The sequence below is a fragment of the Lissotriton helveticus genome, chromosome 10 (genome assembly GCF_964261635.1).
Source record: "Lissotriton helveticus chromosome 10, aLisHel1.1, whole genome shotgun sequence".
In the NCBI taxonomy this organism is placed as follows: Eukaryota; Metazoa; Chordata; class Amphibia; order Caudata; family Salamandridae; genus Lissotriton; species Lissotriton helveticus.
The window spans coordinates 654656828-654676206 of record NC_136071.1 but is presented as its reverse complement, the minus strand read 5'-3'; the positions used below and the strand labels follow the sequence as shown (position 1 = coordinate 654676206).

Below are 19379 nucleotides of genomic sequence, written 5' to 3'. Positions count from 1 at the left end.
CCTAGGATGCTTGATTCCGGTCCAGGGAAGACATGGCTTGGCAGTTCGGTATGGACTGTTACCATGAGGCACAGGGTCATGACTGATTTGCATATGGCCATGTCTAAACTGGGGTGGGTTTGTGAGCAAAATAACGATGGATTGAACCCAGATCTGTGACTGGGGGTGAATGTTTTGCCATTGTGCAACATTCCGTCCATCATCTTGTATGCTTTTCTGTTCACCCCATGTGGTAAGGGTATGCCCAGATTTGGGTCCCGTGCTCACTACGCCACTGGAGTTAAGCTATCCTGGCTGAAGACGGCTGATAGCCAGAAACTGGTCCTAGGATGCCTGATTCCGGTCCAGGGAAGACATGGCTTGGCAGTTCGGTCTGGACTGTTCCCATGAGGCACAGGGTCAAGACTGATTCGCATATGGCCATGTCTGAACTGGGGTGGCTTGGTGAGTAAAATAACGATGGATTAAACCCAGATCTGTGACTGGGGGTGAATGTTTTGCCATTGTGCAACATTTCGTCCATCATCTTGTGTGTTTTTCTAAACTAAACATTAAAACACATGCTGGAAATCAGTAGAGAAACATTATCCAGGCCCTATGAAAGTGGTCTTAACCCTACATCTAGAGATATTTAAGAGCCAAAGCCTCAGACACAGTCCAGTGCAAAGAACACCTGTTTTACATAAAAAGTAACAGAATACGCAGTGTTTAACAGCAAAATTTGAAATGTGGTAAAAAAGAAAAACATATGTAAACAAAGACAATGCAAATATATAAATTGAATTCCACAATTGCTGGATAAAGGCAGGAGCATAAGCAGGGAAGCAATCCAGAAACAACCATAAAGGAACCAGGGTCCTAGCAGCAAGGCAGCGATCAGGAGCAGAATTGCCAAGTTATAATGTTTCTGCAAATTAGATAAACAGTGGTGAGGCATGAGACTGCCTCATCAATTTTGCTTTATCTTTTAGTCCAACGGTTCTTAACTTGTGGTCCAGGCACCCCTAGTGGTCCGTGAGTCACCGTGACAACTACTCAGAGTGCCTGGAACTCCATAGAAATTTTTTTATCATATTATCAGATTAATAAAGTATTTATAAATAAAGAAGAAAAATGCAAATTGGAAATTCATGTTAATAGGAAGGAATTTGAAAGTTAAGGTTAAAAATTAATTTGGTATCCGAAGACTTATTTGTGGGAAAAGTGGAAGAGCATCAAAGAGAATATAGTATGGACCATGGGCTCCCTCAAATGAATTTAGAAAAGCTTCAACCTTTCTTGATACTGAATGAAATAAAATATTTAGATATTTGTGTATTTGTTTGATAAACGCGCGTTTCTGTATTTTTATGTATTGTTTTGAGGTTCAAATCATTTAAATCGAATTGTTGCTGGGAGTCCCGGGGTACCTGTACAGACTAAGTGAGAGTCTGTGGATTCCAATAATGATTTAGAGGGGGGGGATTCCAGCAATGATTAAGAGGGCTCCACAGAAGTCAAAAGGTTAAGAATCACTCTTCTAGTCAATAAATTAGGCAGAGGAAGTGGCAGGCCAAGATAAGCAAACCTTTTCAGGACTTGGTTTGTGCACGGTCTCAAAGAGTTGGCTCGCTTCCGGCTTGGTTCGTCCTTGTTAGTTTGTTGTCTCGACAACCTGTACTGTCCTTGGGGAAATGCACTCACTATATACACAAATTTAATAAAAAAATATAAACGTATATCAGGTGCAATTTGGACAGTAGAGGGGAGGGACCGGGTGGAGAGGACATTATATGAGTTTCGGGTTAGACCGTGGGCGTGTCTACGTGAAAGCTTTGAGTGAAGTTGAAGTTACAGAGGATGTGACATAAGCCCAGGTTGAACAACAGGGATTGGCGGACCGGATGTTTAAGTGAAGTTACAGATGATGTGAGATCGATGCATAGTAGGTTGGACAGCGGGGGGCGTCAGCCCAAGTGTCTGGGGGAAGTTAAAAAGGGCATAACGTGAGCCATGGATTGGACGGCAGGGGGTACTGTGCGCAGTGTCTGAGTGAAGTTAAAAAGGACGTGACATGAGCCTCAGATTAGCCAGAAGCTGTCACCGGACTGTATTAATTTAGTTTTTTCCCCTCTGTAATTATTTACCATTTTGTAATTCTTGACTTTATGTAACTATGTTTGGTGATTATGAATCCTCTGTAACTATCAATGTAACAATACATGTGTACTGTAAAGTAGGGGTGGGTAAGCCACTAAAAGCTCGAGCCAGGCTCGAGCCTGAATACTGGTTCTGGCTCAGCTCGAATATGCTGATGGAACCCCAAGCCCATAACGAGCAAAGCTTCAAGTGGCTTCTGCCTCCCTCCCTCCTTCTGCTCAGGGTGTGGCCTTAAGAACAGAGCTGCCGACTTTGGAACTGGGGAGCCAGGTTTGAGTCTCAACATAGGCTCAACATCCTGTGATTCAGGGCAAATCACTCAATCTGCTGTGCCTTAAAAAAATAATGTAACCTTGTGTAATGTAATTGGTGCGCACGTAAAACGCTAAAATATCTACAGGTTGAGTCAGTTGTGTAACACAAAATGAAGGGGCCTCCTTATAAATGTGCTGAGTGGCTCCTGAGTCTCCTACAACTAGAGGTATTCATAGGCTTGTGGCTACACAGGGGCCCCCTTGAAGTGCCCCCCCCCCCGCACCACTGGGGCCTGCGTTCCACCCCTGGGTCGAGTTTGCCCTTTATAAAAAAGTTAAAGGCATTACCCATTTATTAGCTAATTTGTACAAAGCGAGACCAGAAACTTTGAAAGCATGAACAAGTTGCAGTTTACCCTCTTAAATTGTGTGATCTTAGGTATATATTGTATTTCACCAAACCTCTTTTTTCTTTCTTATCGCTGAAAGCACTTTCAAAATGTGAGTTCAAAATACCAGTTGAACACAGACCTGTTATGTTTTATTTAATAGACTATAATGTTGCGCTATAATAATCTGGGCCAGGTACGGGGTTTACTTGACAACTGCCCTGCGTCTTTGTTCACTAAATGTTCATGTTTCAGAACAATTACTTTTAATATGTATTTCTCAGTTCAATGTTACAATGTGACATATTAATGTCAACGTTCCCACAAGTTAAAGAAATATACTGGGTTTTTTTTAATTTTGAGAGAGAACAAGTAGCTTACTGGACGTGAACGAGATTGTTTAGGCTGTTTGTAGATACCTTTAAAAAATTGATATCTGTGCTCTATTTTAAAATTGTTGGCTGCTGAAAATCTTCTCATAACTGTTGGGAGCTGCACAGTGACAAGGGGGGATTTTTAAATCCACGCGCACTTTATGCACTTTTTGGACACTTTTCTGCCACCATTTTGGTTTTGCAGTTCACTAGTGTTTTGGCTAGTCGAATGCAGCGATGGCGTGCTTTCAGAACAGGTAGCATACCGGGGGAGATTGAGATTGTTTTAGAATGTTTTTAGATACCTTTTTTTTTAAACTGTGATACTTGTGATCTTTTTTTAATTGTTGGCTGCTGGAAATATTTCTATAACTGTTGGGAGCTGCACAGTGACAAGGGGGAATTTTTATATGCATACACATTTTATGCGGTTTTTGGATACTTTTCTGCCACCATTTTGATTCTGATGCGCACTTGTGTTCCGACTGGTCCGCAATAATTGAAGGACACAGCGTGGATGCGAGGTCAGAAAAGGTAGCATACCAGGGCTGATTGTGATTGTTTAAGACTGTTTTAGATACCTTTTCAAGAATAACTGTGATACTTGTGATCTTTTTTTAGTTCTTGGTTGCTAGAAATCTTCCCACACCTGTTGGGGACTGCACAGCGACAAGGGGGAATTGTTACATGCATGTGCACTTTATGTGCTTTTTGGACACTTTGATTTCTTACGCGCACTAGTGTTCCTGCTGGCCCTCCATAAGTGAACGATGCAGCGCGGACACACCGTTGGTGCACCAAAGGCAAGCCCATCATCGCTCTTCTGGGACAAGGGGCCAGGGACTCTGCTCATTCCAATCAAAGTAAGGTATATTACACGGATGTATGTCATCACAACGCATGCTTTTTCCACGCATGCCTTTACAACGCAGGTTTTACAACACAAGTCGTTACAACGACTTGCGTTGGGGGGCGCTGGATAGTGGAATAGTTTAATTTACTATTCCAACTCCAGTCCCCGTGGATAGATGGGATAGTTTTGGATAGTAAATTAAACTATTCCCTATCCTACAGCGCCCTCCAGCACAAGTTGTTGTAATCACTTGCGTTGAAAATCCTGCGTTGTAATGGTAGTGCGTCGTAAAATTTGCGTTGTGATGGATGTTTCCCATATTACACTGCTAGTCAACTGTATGCACTTCAAACCTCTGCCGCTGACTCCTGTCTTCATTTGATCAACCCTAACCATCTTTTACTAGCCTGTGATAGTTGTTGCTTTCAGCCCCAGCATGACCTAAATCAGCCTCATGTGAAATGAAGAACTGAATGAAATGAAGAGAACATTTGTAAAGCGCGATAGCTACCCTGAGGCGTCCTAGCGCTGTGGACTTGTGCATAGTGGGGGTCGGAGGTCAGGATTATTCAATTTGTGAGAAGAGCAGGGGTTTTAGATGCTTACGGAAGGAAAGGAGATTAGGTTCTACGCGCAGGTGGTGGGGAAGGGAGTTCCAGAGCCTTGTTGCGTTGTACGAAAAGGACCGGCCTCCGTGTCTGGCTCTCTTAATCCTAGGTACCGTCACCAGAAGAGAGGATGATGATCTGAGGTGTCTGATGGGGCTATATGCAGTGATCAAGGAATGATTGATGGCAGCTCCGGTTTTCCAATATGCTCGGTGGGTGATACAGAGGGTCTTGAACTCAATTCTTCGTCTCACCGGAAGCCAGTGGAGGCTCCTCAGACTGGTCTTTACCGAGAGATGGCGAGGGATTTGGAGTAGTGTGCGCGCCGCACAGTTCTGTACGATCTGGTCATCTCTACATTCACAGCTTGGGGTATGTTTGTGTTCAATTGCCATTCTATTGCCGCTCACAAAGTAAATATTTGTTGTCTTTTAATGGAATCAGCACCTGATGTACTTTTCCTCACTGAGACTTGTCTACACGATAGCTCGCCTCCCGATGAAGTCCAAGCATTACCTCCTGGGTACTGTATCACTAGGCGAGACTGGTCAAGAAAAAGAGGGGGTGGGATTGCCATTATTTACAGGGCAATTTTAGAGGGCACATTTTCTCCCCTCCAGATTGAGAATCTCTGTACTCTGACAATCAGTCCTACTTTAACTTTTTCTGATGTTCTAATGTACAACTGCCGGGCCTATTTCCTGCGGGCTCTCCCCAACAAGGTTGTGGGTTTAGCTGTAAATAGCGCTACTTTCACCGTACTTGGTGATTTTAACTTACACCTGGATGATCCCAATAATGCTACCTCTATTAACCTGCTTCAAGACCTTGCGTCTCTACAGTTTCTGCAACTAGTAGAAATGGCACACTCATAAAAATGGTCACCCCATTGACTTAGTATTTAGTAATATCTACTAATCTTCAGGTGCTGAGCCCTATCCCTTTAACACGGTCAGACCATTTTTTGCTTCCATTGATTTGATCTGTCCTCTCTTCCCCCACCGTGGTACCTCCGGTCAGATGGATGCAACAACGTTGTTCTAAGGTAAATTTGGAGGACTGGTCAGTTGTCCTGCAGACAATAAGTCCTGAGCTGACAGAAAATGTCAGTTCTTCCACTTGCAGTTTCAGTGAGTGGGTTACAAATTCATTGGACATGTTTTACCTGCAAGGTGGTATAAGACTATCCAGCAGGAAAAAAATCCACAATGTTAAATGCTATTCTACTTGCTTTGAAAAAGGACTTCAAACGTCTGGAAAGATGTTGGAGAAAGTCCTTTGATGAAGTTAGCAAAGCTAAGCACAGGAGTGCAATTAAGTGCTATCGAGCGGAGATTAAAGTTTCTCAATCCACTTCCTTTTCCACCAAAATTCAGCAATCCGCCAATTCCCCCAAGGAAATCTTCAAGAGCCTTAAGGACATCACAGAGCCTAAGTCTGTTGGCTCTGCGTTAGAAGCCTAAGTGCAGTGTAGCAATGACCTGGCTCTCTTCTTCCATAAAAAGATAGTGGTCATCTATTCTTCTTTTTCTGATGGTCCAGTCATTGAGGAGCCCACTGAAAGTGAGACCCATCATGCGCAGTCTTAGGGATTCTCTCAGCCTTTGCCAACCTCACCATAAGTCTTGTCAGAGACTTCCTAAAAGCATTAAAATCAGGTCCCATTCTGGACCCTGCTCCCCTTCATATCCTGCATCAAGGGTTCAACAGCATTGCTCCCACTCTGGTGGATTTGCTGAATCTCTTCCATATCAGTGGTCAGATCCCTCTGCAATGGAAGAATACGGTGGTAAAGCCCCTCTTCAAAAAGTCGGCATTAGATCCTCTTTGCCTGATCTACTATAGGCCAATCTGTTTGTTGCCAAGTTCTTCGAAGCTCCTGGAGAAGCATGTCAACAAACATCTCTTTACCTTCCTTGAGTCCAACTAAATCCTCCAACCCCACCCAAATATGATTTAGGCTACAGCACAGCACAACACAGCACAGAAACACCTTTGCTGGCTGGGGTGGAGGAACTAAGATCCTTGCTGGACAAAGGAGGGTTGGCAGCCACTATACTATTAGACCTAAGCGCGGCCTTCAACATGGTGGATCATGCCACACTTATCCACAGGATATCAAAAGTGGGTGTTGCCGGTCATGCCTTGAACTGGCTCTCTTCCTACTTGAAGAATAGAACATTCCGGGTGCTTGATCATTACTGGTAGTCTCACAGTCTTCTCCTGAGCTGTGGGGTGCCGCAAAGGTCTTCCCTGAGCCCCACTCTTTTAATCTTTGTATCTAACCCTTGGCTGAAATTGATCACTCTTTTGGGTTGTCACTGGTCTCCTATGCCGATGACACCCAGTTGGTGATATCCAACTGAAAATTGAAGCTCAAAGAAAACAAAACTGAGGTTATAATATTTGGCAATACCTTCAATAAGAAAGTCCTAACTCCTGCGCCTGATTGGAGAGACTCCCCAGTCCTAAAGTGGTGATAAAGAGCTTTGGAATGTGGCTAGACTTCAGTCTTACTATAGAGCACCAAACTAAAAAAAACTTGCAGCCAATTGCTTTGGTGTTCGGAGACTGCTAGGAAAGGTCTTAAATATTTTCCCTTTCTTAGACAGAAGACTAATTGTCGAGGCTCACATTATCTCCTGACTTGATTATGGCAATTTTCTGTACCTTGGGTCACCTCGATATGTGACAAAAAAGTTACAGACTACACAGAATGCCGCCGAACGGCTTCTGATGAATGTCCCCAGACCTCAATCCGCAAAAAAAGGCTTTCAAGGATCTTCACTGGCTCCCAGTGGAGCAGTGGGTTCAATTTAAGGCCTTATGCATTTTGCTTAGATCACTCCATAAGGGAGCTCCCGCTTTGCTAAGGTCCCTAACTTCTCCTTACATTTCCAGAAGGTCACTTAGATCTTCCTCAGCTCACTTGCTACAGGTTCCTAAGTTTAGTAGATCTTGTTGGAGTGGCCGCTCTTTTTCACCTCAGGCCCCCAAACTTTGGAACACTCTCCCCCTTGAACTATGCCAGCTTTCTAACGGGCTTTCTTTTCGTAAGGCCTTGAAACCTGGCTTTAAAATAAGTAACTCTTGCTGGCGAGCTGGCACCACCATCTTAAGAATTTTGGGGGCTCAGGGCAAAGTGTATTTTGGGGGGCCCTGTTCAGAACAGCTCCAAATTTATGATCCAGTTTCAGCTCTTTAATGCTGTCCTTGGCCAGGTCACTGATAGTGTACAGGCACACTGGTCCAAATTCTAAATGTTTTTATGTCTAATATTCAAGGATGGCGACGTTTATTGTAGCACAGCAGCTGCTCACTAATATTATGGCAAATAATCCCTGTGGCACCCTCCCATTTCTCATATGTGAGGTACTGTTTTGATCTAAAATAACTTTTTTATGGGTGTTGATTGAATCATAAACAAAACATTTCTTTACAAAATGTCTGCAATAGCCTCTCAAACATCACCCACATTAAAATAAATTAAAGGACAATGGTATTTAAAACAATATGTTTAAGAACTATTCAAGGCCATCAGGGCAAGACTCTCAGCAGAACAGAGCTGGCTCTATCAGGGGCGGTGCTGAAAGGCTGGTGCCCAGGGCCCACTTTGTCCATGGCTTAAAACATCTCTGCGAGCGGGTAGCAATGATGACTGTTCTAGCACTGAAAGGCATTCGAGAAGCAATGCGCTGTACAAGACTCACAGAATAGAATAGAGTTTATCATATTTTGTGTATTATTTGTTATATGATTTATATAGCAAACAGTGTCAGAGATCGCTGGGGCAGGGGCTTGAAGAGCCCAGCCAGACTTTGGCTCAGGGACACTCTGTTAATGTGTTGGCTGGCCCACCTGCACTGTAAACCTCTATAGCGCATTTGGGTAATGTCCGCGAAATATAAATATAATGCAATAAAAAACAAGCATAAGTCAGGTACAAGTTGGATAGCGGTAGAGGGCGCCAGACCGAGTAACGAGTAACGTTGAAACGGGCATTAAATGAGCCGCAGGTTAGAAGGAGGCGGGTCTGGGTGAGGTCTTTGACTGCAGCTGAAGTTACAGAGGCCGCAGCAGGCGCCACAGGTTGTCGAGCAGGGGATGGCGGCAGATATTCGAGGGAAATTACTGATGACTTGAGATGAATAGCAGGAGAGACAGCAGAGGGCGCCAGACCGCGTGTCTGAGGGAAGTTAAAGAAGGTGAAACATGAACCACGGCTTTGACAGCTGGGGGACAGTGCCAGGGTGTGGTAGTCTATACGCAGGACGCAAGGCACAGGTTGGACAGCAGGGGGCGCCGGACGATGACACCTGAGCCTCACCAAATTTGTCTCAGAGTCCCTGGCACATTGAGAAACTCCGTTCATCCTAAACAGAGCGGCGGCTGGCAAGCGAGCTGCCCCGCACCCTCCGAGGCAGCCGGTACTAAACGCCCGACGTTCACAGCCTCCCCCGGAACTGCAGGCACCGCTGAACCCGGCTAATGTCCCTGCAGCCCGCTGGGCTCGGAGGAAACGGCGGCGCGCGCCTCTTGAACACAATACGAAGGAGGAAGCGACCACCGGGAAGCTAAGGAGAGCCCAGCTTGACTTGGGGACCTTGTTTTCCATCCTTGCCTGGGAATACTCCACAGGTCGGCTCGTCTGTCCATTATCCGCGCTTCCCCAGGATGGACGGGGTGTAGCGCGAGGCAGTAAGCCTTCCTCCCGGCCCAGCAGGGCAGCAGCTGCAAACCCTCCCTCCCGTGATGGGCTGTGCCTGTGCCCGGCATCAGTGCCGCCCATAAAGAGCAGGCGGCAGCCTTATCTGACCTGGCTGTCACGCACGGAGCTGCTGTTCATAAGACAAAATGAACTGGATTTGCGGAGGGAACGATTCTGCAGCAATATGGGTAAGTATTGTCCTTCCTTATTTTAAATAAGAAATACGCGTTTGTTTGTATATATGTTTTGGTTTAGGGGTATATCGTTTTCTCTTTCTTTTCATTTTTGCACTTCAACAGAGATTTCAAGGTTCTCATGAACGGCAAGGCACTATTTAATGGTTTATGAGTGAGAGCTCTGAAGGGTGCGAGTTTAAACCTTTGCTTGAGAAGTCAGTTACCAGGTTTCCCAGTGGCATTTTAGAGACGTCATGTGGGGCTGAGCAGGGAAACGCATTAGAAATGGAATTTTACCATCAGAGAGAGAGGCAGTCTTGACGATTTCTGAGTTCTCATATAAATCCAGTGTTTCACGTTAATTTGTAACTTTATGTAAAACTTTATGTAGCTGCATTGGCATGAGGAACGTGTCTTTAATCCGCTTGGAACGAGTCAAAGCTGCAGGTAAAACGACATATGCCGGCTGTCACCTATTAACTTTTAGCCGTCATAGTTGAAGTAAAACTGAGAGCAACATAAGTTATATTGGAGAGCTATTTGATTCTCAAAATATATGCTGCCATCCCAATGAGGAGGACGTTACCTACTCAATCTCTTCACTAACAATTGGAGTCGAGAGAATGTGGAGGTCAACTCCTTCAAACTCCTTTCCTAGGGTTCCACCCAGGGTCGGACTGGGACTGAAAATAGTCCCGGGAACCAAAATAAAAGTGACACCCATTAGGGAATTAGAATGCTTAACAAAGGCCCGTGTTTGCAAATTGGTGCAGTTTTGAAGTTGTAAAGATGCTATAGAAGTGTTTTGCAAAGTATGTAATACAGCATAGATTTGCATTTGCTGTGGGCGATGTTTGTGGCCCTGTTTTGTGGTATGCTGGGCCGGTTTTTACAGTTAATTTCTCTGAAAATATCTGAGAAATCAACAGTAAAAACCTGCCCAGTAGCCTACAAAACCGGTTCACCAACAGCTAAAAAACAAACACACTGACCTGCCAGAAGAGCACATCAGGCACTGCCTGATTGCCGTAGAGTCAGGGCCACTGAAATTATGTGTCAGGGAAGCACAGTTTTTTCCTTATGTGCCATGATGTGGCACATTGTTTTTTGATAGTATTCAATTTTTTATACTTTTTAAACATAGTAGTAATACTGTTTAGGCAAATATTTCACATAATTAGTACCAGTTTAACAACCAAAAACAGAAATAAGCAAATGATAGATGACCAGTTTACCTTAGTGAATGGCCGTCTACAATGCAGAAACATTTTACAACACAGTTTTAGTAACTTTTGATCAATTTGACCTAGAAACAAGGTTTGTTTTTGTCAAAACCTGAAGATTATGTAGGAGATGATGGGCTGAGTGGCAAGTAAAGCCAATTCATAATTAAGTGAAAAAGCAGCAGCCACTTAATTCCAGTGGCCCTGCCTAGAGGCCAGTCTGAACTTAAACCCATGGTATTTGCATCAGGTTCTTCTCCACAATGGATACACAAGGAGATGATGGAAGGAGCGCTGAAACTTTTCAGACACTCGCCCCCAGTCACAGATCTGGGTTGAATCCATCATCGTTCTTTAGCTCACTTCGCCACCACATTTCTGGTCCAGCAGCGGAAGCCTTTCAACTGCCATTCATAGAAAATTCTTAGCAATGAATTGTGATAACAGTGCTCTGAGTGCCTCGCTTATATCGCATATCAGGGTATTGAAAATTTGCTGCATATCTGTGGAAGCATGGTCATGTAGTGGCAGGTCTGGAGACGCAACACAGACCTGGGAGCCCAGATTTAAAAAAGAGTACGAAAGGAGATACTCTCCTCTTTCCAACAGTGACTTTATGAATTAATTTGTGCTCTGTAATTGAGCCAGGGGCGTTATTCCAGAGCAATATTTCACCTACTAGACAACAGGGAGTATAACAAGTGGTGTGATTGGCTTTAGCACATGGATCGACCCCGCCCCCACCCTTCACAGCTTGACCCCGCCCCCACCCTTCACAGCTTAAGCCTTTCCCGTCCCTGAGAGGTGATCAGCAGTTTGTTTCCAGCAATATACAGCTCTTGAACAGGAGAGGTGCTGCTTGATTGTACAAAGTGGAGTACGCAACAAGTCTCTCACCCTCCCTATCTCCTAAACAACAGTTCCACTTCCCCTTGGAGTGATTGGGGGTGGGTAGGAGTGGGAAGTATCGCTAGAACCCGGAAATTGAACAAGTGGGGGAAATCCCCCGACTGCACTGCGGCATCCCACACCCTCACAACCTAAGCATTATTTTCCTTTCTCTCCATTGAGAATTGATCAGCAAAAGTTTTCCCTGCTGGAAATGGGAAACCTCTAATAGACATCAGGTTGGTTCGCTGACAGAATATCGACACCTAAAATATCCCTATACCACAATGGCGAGTTTTAAATATTGATGTAAAAAATATCGAAATCCTATATTTATAATGGTAAGTACAAAAATATCGAAAAAGAATATTGATGTCAAAATATGGTTGTACAAAATATCGATTTATATATATATATTCACTGAAAAAACCATAGGTTTAACACTTGTTATAGTTAGGAATTAGCATTTAAAAAACCTTTGAAATTCACTGAAAAAACCATAGGTTTCACACCAGTTATAGTTAGCTGAACATTTTACTCATTCAAAACCATTGAAATTCCCACGTTATAGTTAGTTGGACTCACTATAACTCGCGCGCCCGCAATCCACTGCTGATGATGTCACATATTACATCATTCATGACATGGTCAGTGACATCACTGATGACATCTCAAATGACATCACTGATGACATCACTGATTACATCTCAAATGACATCACTGATGACATCACTGATGACATCATCCAGTGAATGTGTGTTTCTGAAAAGTTAAAATATGTTTTATATATTGAAGAATGAGTGTATGTATGACTGTCTGGATGAAGGATTTAGTAGGTGCGTGACTGACTGTATGAGTGAGTGATTAAATGTGTCTTACTGAATGCATTGGTTAGTAACTAAACTGTCTGAATGTGTGCATCAGTATGTCTGTTGTTATGTAAGCTGTTGCATGTGTTGATCAGTAGCTATATGAGTGGTTATATGGGTTATTGATTGGTTGCCAAATATTTGTATGTGAGGGTGAGTGTGTGTGTGTGGGTGGCTGGGAGGTGTGTGACTCTGTGCATATATGTGTGAGCAGTTGATTCACTTGTTATATGGGTTCAAGAGTGCATGTGGAAAGAGCTGTATGGGTGGTTGACTGTGTGCATGGGTGTGTTGGTGAGTGAATGGCTATCTCAGTGCTCCATGTCTAAGTAAGTACATATGTAAAACACAGTGCATGTGAGAGTTGGCATATATAAATGACTATACATGAGAGCCTGTGATGGCATAAGTGACTGTATGGCTCAATGTGTACTTGTATCAGTGATTGTAAAATAGAGTAAGTATGTGTTAGTATATGTTTGATTAAGTAAGGTTTAGTGAGTAAAACTGTGTAGTTGAGGAAATGGGAGTGTGATTGATTCTTTGCATAACTGACTAGGTGTGTGAGTAACTCTGTAGATGAGTGTCAGCGTGTGAGTGTCTGTATAAGTGGATGAGTGGATATGATAGTGTTCTACTGATGAGTGACTGTATGTATGAGTGATTGTATGGGTGAATGAGTGGATGTTTGTGTAGACCTAGAAATCAGTGAGTGCATATGTAGTTACTAGTATTGGTGTGTCAATAATTTCAGGAATGGTAGTTTGTATTTAACACTGGATGTATCAAAGGTTAGATTAGAGTGTGAGGAGGTGTATCGTATTATCACATGGATGATGTCATCAGTGATGTCATTTGAGATGTCATCAGTGATGTCATCAGTGATATCATTTGAGATGTCATCAGTGATGTCATCAGTGATGTCACTTACCATTTCATGAATGATGTAATATGTGACATCATCAGCAGTGGATTGCGGGCGCGCGAGTTATAGTGAGTCCAACTAACTATAACGTGGGAATTTCAATGGTTTTGTATGAGTAAAATGTTCAGCTAACTATAACTGGTATGAAACCTATGGTTTTTTCAGTGAATTTCATAGTTTTTTTAAAAGCTAATTCCTTTGTATATCGACTTTGTAACCTACGTTTCTTTTTTTTTTATTAGCTGTTTTTTACAAATAATAATTATATTGAAAAAAAAAATTATTTGGTCAATGTATATATTTTTTTAAATCATTTTTTCTAGGTGCACTCAGGGTGCGCGCACCGGTGAGCTTACCCGTATCATTTTGACTTGGAGCGCTCAGGGTGCGCGCACCGGTAAGCTCTCCCGAGAGCACAGCGAGAGCGCTATTTCTGCATCCGTAAAAAAAAATATGTATGAAAACCAAATAATAATGCAAGACATTCTGTACCATACTTATAAAACAGTATTTTTGATTTTCCGAATGAAAATGATTTTGCATTTCCGTAAAGCTACCAAAACGTCACTCAGGCGCGCCGCGTAAGCTCCCCCGGAAGCGCCTACGTTCGCGCCGCGTAAGCGCCTACGTTCGCGCCGCCTGAACGCCCCCGGAAGCGCTCCGGTGCACGTAGCGTAAGCGCGTCAAGCCATGTGACCTTAAAATAACACTTTTCATTGGTTCAGAATTTTTTTTTTCCAAATATTGAGAACCCCACCCATTTCTCTCACTATTGCTTTGTACTTGGAGAGAGCAAGAGGTGTTCTGTGCATTATCTGCTTCTCAAAGTTTTCTGACCTACAGCAATGGCTGCAAGGGAGTCATCCAGCAGTGATTCTGAAGGTTTTTTGCCTGAGGACCCTCCTCAGCACAAAATAAAAGACCACTTAATTTGGAAGTTTTTTCCCATCCCTGAAGGAAAAAAAATGGTTAATGCTGCTAAGGTAACCTGCAAGATATGTGGCACTACTTTATCCAGAGGCAATCCTAATAGGAAATATAGCTTTGGAAATGCCACTTTAATTAGGCATGTCCAGAGAAGACACCCAAATAACTTTGCCAGGGAGAGTGTCAGGGACCTGGCACGGAATGCACCAAGAGATGGCGGCAGCACCTCCACTGGTGGAGCAACAGCTTCGGGAACACCACGTGGAAGAATGATCCCTAACGTGCAGCCGGTCTTTGCAGGCAAAACATTTCTATGCGTGGACTGTGATGAACTGCTCTGTTATGGGGAGCAGAGCATTGAACTCATTGTTAGGAAGAGAGAGGAACACCGCTGCCCTTCCCGTCCCTAATTTTCACCTTTTTTTTGCTTCTGTTGAGCAGTTTTGGAATCCCTGGTTTTGTTTTTCCCCTGAAAAAAATACAAAAAAATATAAAATCGTTATAAAAAAGTATAATTTTTTTTTTTAAAAAGAAGAAAAAAAAGGTTCTTTTCAGAACTACCTCCAATTCTCAAAAAAGAGCTGTATTCTTTACATATTTTACAATTCTTTTTTTCAGAGAATGTGTACTGAATAAATGAATTAATAAAATGAGTGAATGAAGGGGAGAAAGTGATAGAGGGATCAAGTGACAGAAGACGAGTGAGAGAAGGTGAGTTGTAAAGAAGAGTAAGTTGAAGTGGAGAGAACGAAGGAGAGTGACAGGGAGTGACGGAAAGAAAGGAGTCAAGGTGAAAAAAGGGGATTGATATTGAGAGAAAGAGGGTGACGGACGATAAAGTAATGGGACTGAGAGTAAGGCAAGGGGAGTGAGGGAGAAGGAAGGTGGACTGATTGAGAGTGAGTTGATGACAGTCAGTGTTTGAAGATGAGTGAGGGTAATTGAAGGGAAGTGACAGTGAGGGGACAGAGGGAGTGAGGCTAAGAGAGAGGGAGTGAGGAAAGGGGAGTGAGGATGTAAGAGGACAGAGGGAGTGAGAGAAGGAGTGAGTGAATTGGAGTAAGGTGAGTGAGGGAAGGGCAATGAGTGAGGGAGCGAAGGAAGGGAACAGAGGGGAACAGGACTGAAGCAGAGGTACTAAGAGAAGGTGGCTGGGGGATAAAAGTAAGGGGAAGGGTAATGAAGGATGGAGAATGAGGGGTAGTGAGGGAACCGGAGTAAGGGAACAGGAGTGAGGGAGAGTGAGAAAACGGCAGTGAGGATGAGTAAAGAGGGGTGATAGAGGGTGGATAAAGGCAAGTGAGAGTGAGACTAGGGGAGTGAGAGAGTGAGGAAACAGAGGGAGTGAAGGAAAGTGTGAGAGAAGGGGACTGAGAGGAACCAAAGAAAGGTAAGTAAGGGAGTGTGGGAGAGTTAAAGGGAGTGAGCATGAGGAAAGGGGACTGAGAGAGTGAGGGGACAGAGGGAGTGAGGCTAAGACAGAGGGAGTGAGGGAAGGAGAAAGAGGATGTGACAGGACAGAGGGAGTGACAGAAGGAGTGAGTGAAGCGGAGTAAGGTGAGTGAGGGAAGGGCAATGAGTGAGGGAGCGAAGAAAGGGAACAGAGGGGAACAGGACTGCAGCAGAGGTACTAAGAGAAGGTGACTGGGGGGATGAAAGGAAGGGGAAGGGGAATGAAGGATAGGGAATGAAGGGTAGTGAGGGAACCGGATTAACCACTTGGAAGCTCATCATATTCTGCTGCTGCGCTGGGATTTACAAAAACCCATTATTCATGACGAGCTGGGCTCGTCATGAGCGTGCTGGGAGGCTACTGCATGACGAGCCCAGCTCGTCATGAGCGTCGAAGGGGTTAAGGGAACAGCACTCTAAGCGCTCTAAATTATGTTTTTCACTCTAATTTTTTACACTGTTTTTCCCCGTGGTGCGCTGAGGGTATGCGTACCGATAAGCGCCCATGTGCGCGCACCCTGAGCTTACTCCGCGAAATAAAAATAAAAAAACTAAAAAGTTTTTTTGCCCTTCGGAGTCCTCCTAGGCCCCCCTGATAAAACATAAGGGGGGCAGGGTGTCTCTACCCTGCCCCCTATCAACGTTTTTCACTTTTATTTTTCACCTCTTGTGTCTCTGTTCTTCAGAGTCACAAGATGGCGGACTATGCAGACCATTTAGAATGTTTACAGACACCCAAGAGCCAATTAGCTTTTGAAATTTAGAACCAATTAAAATGTTTCTTTGGTTTTGAATTTGTGTGTGATGAAGTTTCATTTGTTTTCTACATGAATATACATGAAAAATGAGAGGGAAACACAGCCATTTTGTGATAGTACTTTTTGAGGTACATTTGTGAGGAATTTTTGGTGTTCTATTTCTGGTGTGAAATTTACACAGTACTAACTCTTCTACTGCTTTCTAAAAGGTGAGTTGTTAATTTGTAAGTGGAATTTAATACTTGATAAAGCTAGTTTTATATTATCTATTACTAAAAACGATAAATTAAAGTGATTTTTTTTCTGCAATTTACAGCAAGAAATTTGAAAAGAATATGTATCTGAATGAGGACACCGTTGATATTATTTTTGAAATTTCTGCGACTTTTGTTGAGGCGAGTTTTATTGAGGTCTTGAATGATCCTGTTGATAACACTATCCATGAAGAAGACCTTTTTTTGAGAGGAGATGGAATGGGGGATTTTAATGATGAGACTTTGGATGCTGAATTAATCGAATGTTTGGACTATATTGAGTTCCAGGACTCATGTATGGAGACTTCTGATGAGGAGATTCCTGATCAGTTAATGTTAGAAGTTCTTATGAATTATGAAAATTGTGAAGAATAAATTTATATTTAGAAATTATAAATTGTTTTTTATTATTCTATTTGTAATTTATGAGATAGTAGCGAAATGATTGTGGTATAAAGTGAGACTTATAGTATAGAGTGCAACATTTCTGTGTTACATAGTAAGTTTACTCACAGTTACTTCCCTTCTCCCACTATATTTTCTCCAATGTGCATTTCACATCTCTTCTTCATCTCATGCCTTCTTTCTCTCACTGTCTCTCTCTAATGTACACTATCACCGCCATTTTGTGTACTTTCAGAAGACAGTGAAATGTAATGCTCCAAAGGTGGAGTGCAAGATCTGCCATACTGTACTTTCCAGATCTATAGGAGAGATGGTGTACATTTTACAGATGAGGGGAATAGAGTTTTCCTCTTGAATATAAGACTCTGCATTGGTACCTACTTGTAGGTACAAAAAACACCCACTTAACACAACAGCTCTTTTCAGAGCTAACTTAACTCTAAACACTCTACATTATTTTTTTACTCTATTTTTTCACACTGTTTTTCCCTGTGGTGCGCTCAGGGTGCGTGTACCGGAGCGCGCACCTGGGAGCGCACCCAGCACTTACCCCGCGAAAATTTAAAAAAAAAAAAAAGTTTTTTTGCTCTTCAAGGTCCTTCTAGGCCCCCCTCAGAAAACCTAGGGGGTCAGGGGGTGTCTACTCTGCCCCCTTTTAATTATTTCCCCCTTTCTTTTTCACCTCTTGTGTCTCGATTCTACCGAGACACAAGATGGCGGACTCTCCGGACTGTTTAGAATGTTGACAGACACCCGACAGCCAATCAGCTTTCCGCTCGCGCACTCCCGTAGCGCGCCGGGTGCGCTCCCCGGTACGCGTACCTGTAAGCGCTCGAAGAGCGCATATAGATATATATGTGTTTTTTTAAGTTAATTTTAAAAAAACCACTGGAGCAATTTTCAGCAAATATAGCAAAGGCACATCTGCGTACCAGTCCCTACAATTTTGCCAAGTTTGGCGTAATTCTGTTCAGCGGTTCGGGCTGTAGACTTGTCAGACCGTCCTATGGAAATTAACATGGGGAAAACACGTTTTGGGACCCCCCTTTTTTCTCAGCCCCCACTTCACGAATCTCCCTGAAACAAATTCCTCAACCGGCGCCAGAGTTATTCCCAATAGAATGTTGTGGATTTCCAATGGTAGCCAATCCTAACTATAACTACCTAATGGCGACCGCCAGTAGGTAATGTAATATATATATATATATATATATAGCACGGAGTTTCCAGCAATCACTGCGCCCCAGTGCAAGTTGTGGGCGTTGGGAAGGTGGAGCACAAGCTTGTTCCACGTTCGGCATCAATTCCAAGGTGCTAGTTCATAATGGGCTGAAGGCAGACGAGCGTTTTTCCAATAAGGATGCAAGCGTGAAATGGATGCAAATTTCATGACATTGGTCGACATGCTGCAAGATAAGCCTTTACAGGTAACCACTGGGTTTTGAATTGAGACTTTGTGCTATGGTTCGACGTATTAACGGTAAATGTGACAGACCCCGCACTACAGGTCCCAAGATGCAATGTGCCACGCCCGCTTTGGGGCAGGACCTTTTAAGTGAATGGGTGGGAACATGAACTCTAGCCAGCACAAACGCCATTGAGAAAGAGAACGAGGAGTTCTTGAAACGCGTCTGGACATTGTGCCTTACAAATTTTCATGAAGTGCTTACATGGCAGACCTAAGCCGTAATGGGTGATTTTGACATTTGCATAGAGTGCTGCCACTTTGCCCGAATAAAACCAGCACCTTGAACCCTGATGCCTGGTCGGCGTGCTTCTTTCCATCAGGTTAAGAAGGAGTGTGTGTATGTTTCTTGGAGGTGTTCGCCCCCAGCGCCTTGACCGCCCTTACCTGTGTCCTGCTCTGCGAACAAAATGTGTGGCTAATATATATATTATATATACACATATACATATATATATATATATATATATACACATATACATATACTTATATATATATATATATATATATATATATATATATATATATATATATATATATATATATATATATATATATATATATTACCTACTGGCGGTCGCCAGTAGGTATATATAGTTAGGATTTTTTCTCTATGGGTTTTTTGAAAATTCTATGTCTAATAACTTTGGCGTTTGTGGACGGAATTGGCTGAAATTTTCAGGAAAATGGCACATTTTGTTTCTGAGCAGCC

At 43.2% G+C, this 19379-nt stretch overlaps 1 protein-coding gene across 4 annotated transcripts in view; it reads left to right on the top strand.

Annotated features, from left to right (window-relative positions):
• LOC144784431 (multidrug resistance-associated protein 1-like) overlaps positions 1–19379 on the top strand; it is a 1265484-nt gene that overhangs the window by 139147 nt on the left and 1106958 nt on the right. For 2 of the 4 annotated variants that reach the window (XM_078663182.1, XM_078663179.1), the window contains exon 1: positions 4787–4989. The exons of 1 other annotated variant lie outside the window; for it this stretch is intronic. In XM_078663182.1, coding sequence (XP_078519308.1) covers positions 4801–4989 — 189 coding nt within the window. In that variant the 5' untranslated portion in view covers positions 4787–4800. Of the gene's footprint in view, positions 1–4786; positions 4990–8914; positions 9514–19379 lie in introns of those variants that run through there. One more of the 4 variants, XM_078663180.1, reaches the window with a different exon arrangement.